The sequence below is a fragment of the Esox lucius genome, chromosome 1, assembly GCF_011004845.1.
Source record: "Esox lucius isolate fEsoLuc1 chromosome 1, fEsoLuc1.pri, whole genome shotgun sequence".
NCBI classification, from domain to species: Eukaryota; Metazoa; Chordata; class Actinopteri; order Esociformes; family Esocidae; genus Esox; species Esox lucius.
In genome coordinates, this window is record NC_047569.1 from 23,215,307 (window position 1) to 23,226,785 (window position 11,479).

An 11,479-nucleotide genomic window follows, 5' to 3' on the forward strand; every position below is an offset into this window, starting at 1 on the left:
GGGGACTAGGGCCAGTCTGTTATTATTGTTGGGGACTAGGGGCCAGTCTGTTATTACTGATGGGGACTAGGGCCAGTCTGGTATTATTGTTGAGGACTAGGGCCAGTCTGTTATTATTATTGGGGACTAGGGCCAGTCTGTTATTATTGATGGGGACTAGGGCCAGTCTGTTATTATTATTGGGGACTAGAGCCAGTCTGGTATTATTATTGGGGACTAGGGCCAGTCTGGTATTATTGTTGAGGACTAGGGCCAGTCTGTTATTATTATTGGGGACTAGGGCCAGTCTGTTATTATTATTGGGGACTAGGGCTACTTTCCTGATTGTTTACATTACAGTGGTTTATATGACAGGGGCCAAGGGTCAGTCTGAAACATATGCTCAGGTATCCTATTGAATCCAAGAAATGCACTTTGTAACTTTCGTGGTGTCCTGTTTAACCTTATGAAGTTTAACCACACCTCAGGACTACCTGGCCTGAATAACTCGTTACTGTCCCTGTCCAAAGCCCTCCTTGTTGTGTTGCTGTTACGAACCCTGTGGCTCTAGCCGTCTAGGGTGGATGGTACAGAGACCCGTAACATAAAACTCATGCAAAGTAGTGTAGTGTAAATGAACAGTGAGAACAAACGACACAGAAAACCAAAGCTACCGTCAAACATAAAACATTTATTATAAACACATGGTAAAGGGGTTATGGAAAAGGGGCTGAGCTGGACCCAAGAAATGAAATAATACAGTCCAAACACCCCTAAACTTAACTTTCCTGCCTCAAGAACAGCTTAGCTGACTACTAACCAATACAAAAATACAGTGGGTGGTCTGCACAGTTCTAACTAGTGTTTTTAGACAGTTTTCCTACAGGTTGTGTATGCCCAAGGGTGGCTTTTCCCAGGGACACAGGGACAAACAAAACACACCGATTGAACAAGGACGAAACAGCAAACAATTGACTAGAAAACACCAAACATACCACCACAGCAATACATACTCATATGTGCTAAACTAAGTGATGTATGAATGAACAAAGTGCCTGTCTATCAAAAAGGGGGTAAAGCAAAATAGTCTCCCTGGGAGAACCAAATGACTGGGTTTTTAAAGTAGGGATGTGTGATGTGATTGGGTAATGGAAAAAGGAACAGGTGGTGCGATTAGGAAGGATGTCTACTGATTGGTCTACCACAGCAGTCAGGCAATGCACTCATAACTGCCAGGTGGGAAACACCAACGGGCACAATCAGGAACATAAAGGACACCTGGGGAAACGGCAGGAGGGGAAAAAACACAAACGCACATACCTGCATGCATAACAGTTGCAGATCAAGTTGCTACCTGATGATTCCTACTGCTGCCCCTGCCCACACCCCATCTGACTGTTGATTATTGAATGATATGATATACACAGCTTCATAGAACCTATAACTGAGCCTCTGCTCATGTTGAGAAAGACTTGTGAGCAACTGAGTCATTCACTTTAATCAAACAGCGACCCATTTGTCATTCACCACTGTGCATATCCAGAAGAGCTTCAATGTGCAAATATTCTACAACTCTCTGGAACTCTACTGAAAGGATGGAACACCATTCTTCCAAAAGATATTCCCTCATTTGGTATTTTGATGATGGGGTGGAGAAAACTGGCTAACACAAAATCTGGTCCAAAATCTCCCATAGGTGTACAATTGTGTTGAGATCTGGTGACTGCGAAGGCCATAGTATATGATTCATATCATTTTCATACTTATCAAAACATTAAATGATCCCTTGTGTCCTGTGGTTGGGGGCATTGCTATCCTGGAAGAGACCACACCCATCACTATAGTATAAGAGTGGTAACTCACTATCATTTTGTAATATTTTGCAGCGACCATTCCCTCAGAGGGGACAGGTGGACCCAAACCATGCCAGCAAAATGCTCCCCACAGCAAAACACAGCATCCAGACCCACACACAATAGGTGTCAAGACGTACTGCTCGTTATGTTCCTCCACTCATTTAGTCAGGTTTTTCCTTCAATTTGTCACCCGTTTGTAAATATATAAATAAGCAATAAAGACATGAGGGGGTGTGGCATATGGCCAATTTACCACAGCTAAGCGCTGTTCTTAGACACACTGCATTGCGGAGTGCATGGCCACTCAGTTGTGGTATATTGGCAATATATCACAAACCCTGATATGCCTTATTGCTATTACAAACCAGTTACCAATGCAATTGGAACAGTAAAAATGTATGTGATGACATGCCTGTGGGATACAGTCACTTCTATATCAGGTGGTTTTAGTCCTGAATACTGATTGGCTAACAGCCATGGTATTTGAGACCGTAAACCATGGGTCCCACATCACATCACTTTTTACAGCTATATTAACAGCTCTTTGTCGTGATATATTGGTCATCACCCTGACATCTTCCATTTATTTCTGTGATGATTAAGGTGCCATCAGATTCTTCCTGCGCTGCTCTATGGCACTTGCTCCACAGGTCGCATTTGAATGTCTCCAATCTACATATGAAAATGATATATAGTTATCATTTGTTTAATAATAGAATGTTTTTCCTCATTGACTCAAACATTAAAGAGTGATCAGCGTGTGTAGAGCATATTATATAATGTAAATCTACAGTGAGATAGACATAAGAATCTTTTTTTAAATAAAAGTCAGACTTACGTTAACATGTGGTGGTGCAGCTAAGACGTACAACACAGCACTGGCAATATCAACTGCTTCCAAACACTGTAGGAAGGCAATAGGATCGTTTTAATGTAGCCAAAACATTTAAACCAAATCCTATAGCCTGCTGTATACACAGATATAATTGTTCTTCTTGCTATTAATACCTTCATGCTGTCATATGTAGCCACAGCTTTTTCTGGTTGTAGACTGTGAAGCCTGAATGCAAATTCTGTTTCCACCACACCAGGAGATATGCACTGCCCAAAGGAATACAGAAACACTGGGTTGGAGTCAGTTTCACAAGAGACTGAAACGTTGTGATAGAAAAGTAAAAAGATTGTAAACGTGTTCTGTCATTAAGACAAAATAGACTGATAATGTACAGAAAGAAAAACCCAGCATTGTTGTCAGTAGTGTGCTGTAATATACTAACAATACAATTTAGCACCATTCAGTGCTTGGTAGCTGGCACTGTAGAAGAACAAAAGAAGGATTAACTATTTCACTGAAATTAGAAGACTGGGATTTCAAAACTTACCGTGGCTCGTATGTGGGTCTTAGCTTCGCGCAGCTCCTGCCGCAGCCCCTCTGTCAGGGCAGTGACAGCATGCTTGGTAGCGCTATAGAAGTGTGTGTCAGCATTTTGAACTACACAATGTCCACCCATACTGTAAGATGAAATACAGTTTGTATGAAAAGTGCATTGTCCAAAGGAAGTAATTGACTATCTACATTATAGGTCCAAATAAATACAGTGGAGGCCAAATTATGTCAACCCTTGCATTTTTCTTAAATCAATATATTTTTAAGTAGAGGTGAATATTTTCAGGGAGAGGACAAATCTGTCAACCAACCACGCCAAAATCCTACACATGACTCCAACATTAATTCAGGCCCAAATCCATAATGTGACAAAATCTGTGTCCACTTTTCTGCCAGGCCAATACTGAGATGGACAATATCACTAGCAGCTTCAATAATTGCATTGCCATCTTGTCTGGTCTTTCTTCAAATTTTTGTGCTTGCAAATTTCAATAAATTCAGAAAACAACAGCTCCTTGCTAACAAAAACCAGAATGTTCTTAAGCCATTAGTCCTTGTATTGGCTGCCTGTTAATTTTAGAATGTGTATAATAAGTATACAGTGGGTATATAGTAAGTAATGCCTCACACCATAAATTGTTCAGCCTGATTCAGGCCAGCCCTCCCAATATAAATCTGACTATCCTTGGCCTCTGCAATCAGTAGTTCGCGTCACACATGATCCAAAAAACATTCCTGAACACCTCTGGAAAGCAGCTGTTCATTCAGATGAAGTTTCCAAAGTGTTACGATGCTATATTATTGTGCTGGGGGACATGAGGGATGTACTACTAACTTTTCTCAGTTTCCTCCAATTTTAAATTTTAGAAGGAGATGAGGTCCTGGTCCACACCTGCGGATTACCTGGTTTGGGGGGACCGTTGCTGTTCCTGTCCTTGTCCACCTGGTCATACTTCTGACCTAGTCTAAAATCAAATATACTCTGGATTTAGCCAAGAGAAATGTATTTATTATTCCGATTGGACTCTTAATATTTCACCCGGCACAGCCAGAAGAGGACTGGTCACCCCTCTGAGCCTGGGTCCTCTCTAGGTTTCTTCCTAAAATTCGACCTTCTTAGGGAGTTTTTCCTAGCCACTGAAATTCAACACTACTGTTGTTTGCTCCTTGGGGTTTAAGGCCGGGTGTCTCTGTAAAGCACTTTGTGACAACTGCTGTTGTAAAAACACTTTATAAAAAATTTTGGATTGATTGATTGATTGGAAAGGCTTACAAAGCCATTTCTACAGGGCTTCTTTGGGGCTCTACTGAACCACAGTCATAGTCATACTGTGTAAATGGAGAAAGCAGTAATGCATTTTTCCAGGAGTTGCCTTCCTGTCCAGATTTTTTCAAGAAAAGGTGTAAAATCATCCAGGAAGTCACAAATTACCCTAAAACATCATCCAGGAATCTGCAGGTCTCTCTCACCTAAAGTCACTGTTTGTTTGTGACTCCCAAAATATGGAAGACTCTGGGCAAAAAAGGGTTTCATGCTAGAATAGCATGAAAACCACTGTCACTAAAAAGAACATAACTGATGGCCTTGAATTTGCCAAAATGCTCCAGGTTGATACTCAAGAGATCTGAAAAAATTATTTCATTTTCTGCATCACAATGGGATTCGAGTTCTTCTACGGTCTGTTGCTATATTAACAGTACGATGAGCTAATGCATGGCTTTTTGAAGATCATTACAGACTAAATGATGTTTTAGTCACATGATATGTGAACAAAGCACATTTTCTTGACAATGCTGCTAAAGCGTTTATTTCTGCAACAATTGTGTTGCTAAAGCTATTTTTGTTTAGCTAATAAGATGAAAACAATGTGCTTACATTAACAAGCCAAACTTGCTTGATAGCAGATGTAAAAAAATTAAATCCTGCATACAATCAATGGAAATGTAACAGTCCTTGGAGAGTGCAAAGGGAGCGAGTGCTTACGCTTACTGTCAACCAAATCCATGAGTTTTTTTGTAGCTCTCTGATGGCTACCAGGACATTTTAATAGGACCCCTTTATTTTTAATCAGGGCCGGCTCCAGCCATAAGCGACATAAGCATTCGCTTAGGGCCCCAGATCGCTATGGGGCCTTTGCTAGGGTGCCCCCAACTGACAGGGGAGAGGGGGCTCCAAATGACATTTTGTTTAGGGCCCTCAAAAAGCTAGAGTCAGCACTGCTTGTAATGGACTGGGAAATAGATTGTATGGTCAGAAATGAGTCATATAAGTTAATAATTGTTGATGTGTAGCAGGGACAATATATTTGCCACCAATGTATCCGGATGTAGAGACCGTTGTATGGTACCTGTTAATGTTAATTATGTGTCCATCATCCACGTTCTTTTCCTTCATTGACTGGTATGCCTCTCGTGTGCAGATAGACAATGCAAGGATGTTTACCTATAAAATGCATTTATTGTGTATGAATATGCTATTCCATACAGTGTGTGACAGCCATTCCTTCTTTTTGTTGTTGATAAATATGGAAACAGATTGAAACTAACATTAATAGCAAATGCTAATAAAGGTTGGAATATGACACAAAGACAATAATTCCTTTCGTTATTCACTCTGGATAAGAGCATCTAAATTACAAAAACTTTTTCAATAAAAATGGTTATTAGGTGACATAAACAGAGATTACAGTGACACCTACATCAATCATTGTCCTCCAGCCATTGCTTTTTCCATTCAACAATGACTCAGGATGGGCTAGGCCAGCATTGTTGATGCACACATCTAATCCATGATGGAATGCATTGATGGCAGAGAACATGGAGAGAATTTCCTCTTCATTTGATAAGTCACATTTGTAGGGAAATAGGGAGCCTCTGTATCCAGCACTCTGAAACTCTGCTGCCATTTTCTATATTCAAGAGATAAGATAACTTAATGCATATACTATATGTTACATAGGTTAAAAGACTATAGGGAAGCCATATGAGAGTAATTCACAAATGTACTGCATTCTGTGAAGATTCCGCTTTGAGGGCTATGAAACAAATCATAAAAGTAATTAAGTAATTTGCAGTGTGATTAGTGTCAGCCCGGCATTAAAGTAGGGAAATCAAGTGGCAAATTGCAGGTTACTTAATAAATGAACAATTTGTTAGCCAATAGGCTACACTGATGATATAACTTTACCAAAGTGAAAATGTCAATGGAGCCCTAACCACAGTATGCTACATGGCATACTGTATGTTATATATAATCTCATTACCAACTCAATTCAAGCAGTGCCCCTGGACTCTTATAAACGGAGTGGTTTGAATCACGAATGCTGATTGGCTGATAGCCATGGTATATAAGATCATCCATGATGCGTCGTGCCTAAGAACAGCTTAACCTTGGTATGCTGGCCATATGCCACACCCCCTGGTGTTTACTTATAAACAAGGTGGTTTCAATTCTAAACGCTGATTGGCTGATAGTCTTGGTATATGTAAGCAATAAGGCACGGTGTGGAATATGACCAAGGTCTATAGTTATCACCCACTCGTTAAACTGAGGTATTACTGGATGTCTTATCACGCAAAGAAAAAAGATAAAGGCTTTCTGTAATAAACTGACACAGTCTCAGTTCTGATTAATAATGTCGAACTTGCCTGGAACCTTATTCCCAAGATAAAAGCAGTCTGCATTTTATACTAGACCAATGCATACATATTAAATAGAATTTAGAATTACATTATTAAAGACAAACAGTGTTGCACGTAGAAAGCATGACTATACATCAGCCCCGGCGACAGGACGAAGTAACTGAGGGAGCTGTTAAAAATGGCGAGGGGGCTAATCTGTGTTTTGGCTATTTTTCGATAGTGTTTTTAAAACTTAAACTGGGAGGGCAGAAAATACAATTGAGGGGGCTCGTGGCGCCGGGTCTGCTGTACGTCAACACTATGAAGAGACCTCAGCCAAAATGACATGCAGACAAACAAGTGGTTAAATCACTGAGCTGCATGGGAGACAGGCATGAAGTTGGGTTATAACCCACATTTTTTTAATGAATCAAGTAAACTGAAAACAAAAACTGTATATGAACCATACTCTAATATGAAGACAGTTGAGAGATGGAGGCCATAACGCATGCGCAACATTGGGGTAAGGATCCAGAATTTACTGCAATAGTAGGAATCATAATCTCCATAAAACCTTCTAGCACAACTAGAAGAGCGTCTCTTTCGGTTCGTACGCCATTCATTTCTTCCATAGGGGATTTTTGGATTCCCTTCAAGTAAGCTCTGTGTTTCGTGTAGGCTTAGGCCACCTCACCATTTACATAATCGTGTAAATATATGTTTGACTTAAATATTGGCTATATATATATATATATATATTCTTAGAGCTAATTCCTTCAGCAAGTATGTTGAGAATCGTCACCTCTACCTCACGAGATTTACACGGTTGTCAAAACGCAAAGCCGGGGTATGTTTAAACGAAACACAGACCTTATTTGAAGCGATTCAAAAATTTGTAATGGATTACATGAATGGTTAAATGTGTTATTTACCAGTATCACATTTAGCCGCTAGGTTTTATGGGGATTATTGACGTTCTCCGTAGGGACGGACAAAATTATTCTATCAATAAAAGTAGGCTATATTGGCTCAATATGAAGATTCACGTTAAACAATCTCATGAAGGCAACTCCCGTCAATCGCATCTCCAAATCTCAATTCTTTAACATAATAACTAGCTATAGCCTGATCTTGTAGGTAATGTTTTAACAAACAATAAAACGATTTTTTTATGTAGCTATTTATTCTTATTCCGGTTTAGGTTGGAATGCATTCACTCAATGGGTTAAGAAATAAATACAAATGGTACAATACTTTGCTGTAATTGTTTGAATTGGCAATCGAACTTTCATGACTGTAGTGTACCGTCCACTTTTAAGCGGACAGTGCTTTGACGATTGGACAGAAAAGTGTCCCCTTTAGCTTTTGTAACTGGGAAGTGATATTTCTGTGATACATTTTTAAGTGTTGAAGTCTAACACTTCCCCGAGTTGGTTTGTTGGAAAGGAGAATAAAACACCAGGAGTCAGGTCAATTACCGTATCGTATATCCATTTATTACAGAAGCTTCTGGAGACAAGTGTCGCCGCACAATGTCTAAGGATCAACAGTCAAAACATCATTTTTATACTTCTACTCCGCCCAAAAAGACAGAGGCGTTAACTTACAAAGCAAGTGTGTCCTTGGCCCAATCCCAGTTCTATTCCTTATAGGATAACTGCAAGTGCCCCCCCTTGTGGTGTCTGTGTTGTTTGTCCGACTATGTGTGTGCGTCTCTGACCTGTGACCTGTTTCTCACAAAACAGACATACTAAATCTTTCTCTCCCCGGCAACCGCTTGAACAGGGTGTCCTATTCTCCTACTTGCACCTTCCATTTTAGCTCATATTACAAACAATTAATATTTTGCTTCATTGGTTACAACAGCTTATAACAGTTCACTAACTTATACAATCAATACATCTACATAAGTAACAATATTTTCACTATATCACTGTGTTCGGGTTAGATACTGGGGTACACAACTGAACAGTCGGTTCTAATAGGTGAGAATAAATTTTCAAGTGGAATCTAAACCAACCACACCCAACCAGGCAGTTCTGCGCAGGATCGAGACCTCAATCGAGGTCATGTTAGGGCGTTTCCATTATCCGATACAGTTAGACTCCTCTAACTTCACTTGGAGCAAAGACCGCGCTAGAATCTCGATGCATGATGCAAAGACTCGCTTCAGACGTCCCGTCACTAGTTTTCCGTAGTGCCGTTGATAGTAAAATGTAATGATCGCATTCCGATTCGTTTTGGTGAAACAGTTCTTCTGGCTGCGTTCCCCTGAAAGAGCCGGCTCATTTGGCTCCCGAACGCCTATTCGTTTAAAACGCTTAAAAACAATCCCCAAACAATTAATAATTGCAATAAATTCTCCATTGAGTAGGCGAAGAAAGCATGCTTGAATTGTGTTCAAGCGTGAAATGCCCGTTCAAATAAGTTACATCTTACCTGAACTATTATACCTAAATTATTTTACTCACGTTACCCTACTGAAAAATCCGTGTGGAACACAAAGACGCAGTCTTCCCTCTATTAATTAAGTGTAGATACTTAAATCTTTAATGAATACGTTTAACACCTTATCAGGAAGAGTGTTTCAGTTTACGAAATAAATGAATTAATGTGCCAAATGAACATCTCTAATATGGCATTCGGTTCCCAACGTTCTTCAAAACATACCGTTCATAAAGAGCCATTCGTTCCGGAGTGGAATTGTTTCGGTCCTGATGTGGGATGCGACAATTACCCCCTTATTGTTATCTACAAAACTCCGAAGCAAATATGTCATAAAGTCTGGTTAAAAGCCCTCAGCTCCGCAAAGTACACCAAGGTGCCGTGACACATTTGAAAATTACTGGCCTAATATCCTAATCACAGTTGAAATCGGTTTACCAAGAAATAGGCATTCACTGCCATCTCACCTCAATCTTCTCCACGTTCCTGGCACAGCCGACAACCTTCATTCCTTGCCTCACTAGCGCCTTGCAAATAGCTGCACCGATTCCAACCGAAGCCCCAGTAACAAGCGCCACTCTATCTTTCCAGCGATCCATTGTCAAAAAAATCCTAAAGACTATAAATGCTGTTTATAAATGTTGCCGAATAAGAACAAATAAGTGCTTTCGCGTCCACTTTATCGGCTAGTTAAGTGCTTTATCAAGGGAACCGATTCTTTAAGACAATTCACTAAGTTGCAATTGTATAAATACACCATCAAAATAAAAGTCTCCCATCTAAAGTAAAGAAAATAGAAAAAACATCCACAGTGGATGTATTAAACTGCATTGACAGAGGCCTATTAATAAATGCTGGGTATTTAACTAACAAATTGGACAATACTGTCTAAGCTAACAGCTCGTGTACCGGCCCTTCTCCTGGTATCTCCTCCATGGTCTTGAGAATGTACTGGGAGACACAGCAAACCTTCTTGCGACAGTATGTATGGATGTGCCATCCTTGGCGAGCTGGACAACTTGTGCAACCTGAATGGGCTGCAGGTACCACCTTATTCTACCAGTAGTGACAAGGACACTAGCAAAACTAGAGAAGAATCAGTCAGGAAGGATAATGAGAGTGCACTTGTCTGTGGCCACCACCTGCAAAACCATTTCCTTTTGGGGGGTTGTCTTGCTGTTGCCTCTCCAGTGCACCTGTTGTCAATTTCATTTGCGCCAAAACAGGTGATATTGATTCAAAATCGCTTATCCTTCCTAACTGGACATTGATTTCCCAGAAGTTTTACTGACTTGTTTTTATTACGTGTTCCCTTAATTTTTTTAACAATGTATTTATCTCCCCTCTCTCTAGGTGAAGGCCTATGCCCCACATGCTCTTCATGGACTTGTATTCGTGGGATTTTGTTTCCTGTACTTAAAGCACAACTCCAGACCCAAAAACGTCGTCTTTGCCACTGAGGTGAAGTTAGTTTGATATTTGATATTATTGGATATTCAAAACCCAACATCAGGTCTTGTTTATTTTCCTGGACACAGCCACACTATAACCTGGTGTATCGAACAATGTATTACAGCGGTCTGCTTATGGTTAGGGACCTCAAAGTTAGGTATTCAATAGCTTTTTAACCATGTGGCTTAGAAACCCCAAACCACTTTCAGATTGTTCAGAGAGCAAACCCACATGTTGCACAGCCTTTGGTATTTACAAAAAAGTTAGGATTTTTTTTAATAAACATTTGAAAATTGAAATATTCAAAAATGAAAGAAAAACATATATTCATCATACATTCTACATACATTTTTCATTGCAAAAAGTATGGGTAACCATAAGCAGACCGTTATTTGTCGTTTGATACACCTGGTTCTAATGTGACCTAATCATGGTTTTCGAATATCAAACCAACTTTACCTCGGTGTCTTTGCCAGTCTAAAATTACCTCGCCATGAAGTTATCTCTCTTGTGGTTGCGGATGGAAGATTGTTGTTCATCTATGGAGTTTCTATTGTTTCAATAAGAACAAACAAAAGTATTAGTATTGCAAACAAAATAATTAATATTGAAAGCAAAACATCAACTAAAAAGTATTGAGATAAAAAAAATATATATTGCAAATGAAATCTTTTGAAATGCGAAAACAAATTGATTAAAAAAGAATGCAAATCATTATTTGAGGGAATATTTTTTTCTT

General features: G+C 39.7%; 1 protein-coding gene across 1 annotated transcript; it reads right to left on the reverse strand.

Moving 5' to 3' along the window:
• Positions 1-992: 992 nt before the first annotated feature.
• LOC105025666 (dehydrogenase/reductase SDR family member 11) lies at positions 993-10,060 on the reverse strand. Its single transcript, XM_010896539.4, has 7 exons — positions 9,756-10,060; positions 5,922-6,131; positions 5,571-5,665; positions 3,218-3,347; positions 2,844-2,936; positions 2,674-2,739; positions 993-2,507 (listed from the first exon to the last, which is right to left on the reverse strand). Exons 1-7 carry the CDS (start codon positions 9,885-9,887, stop codon positions 2,466-2,468), a joined length of 768 nt encoding a protein of 255 aa, XP_010894841.1. The 5' UTR covers positions 9,888-10,060; the 3' UTR covers positions 993-2,465.
• Positions 10,061-11,479: the final 1,419 nt, after the last annotated feature.

Bases quoted from the DNA above. Each gene is read 5' to 3' on its own strand.
- LOC105025666 (XM_010896539.4), bottom strand. From the start codon at position 9,887: ATGGATCGCTGGAAAGATAGAGTGGCGCTTGTTACTGGGGCTTCGGTT. The intron at 3,348-5,570 runs GTACCATACAAC...TTCATCTTACAG, and splicing joins CACATAATTAACATTAACAG to TATGGGTGGACATTGTGTAG. The intron at 2,937-3,217 runs GTAAGTTTTGAA...TCCTTTGGGCAG, and splicing joins AGACCCACATACGAGCCACG to TGCATATCTCCTGGTGTGGT.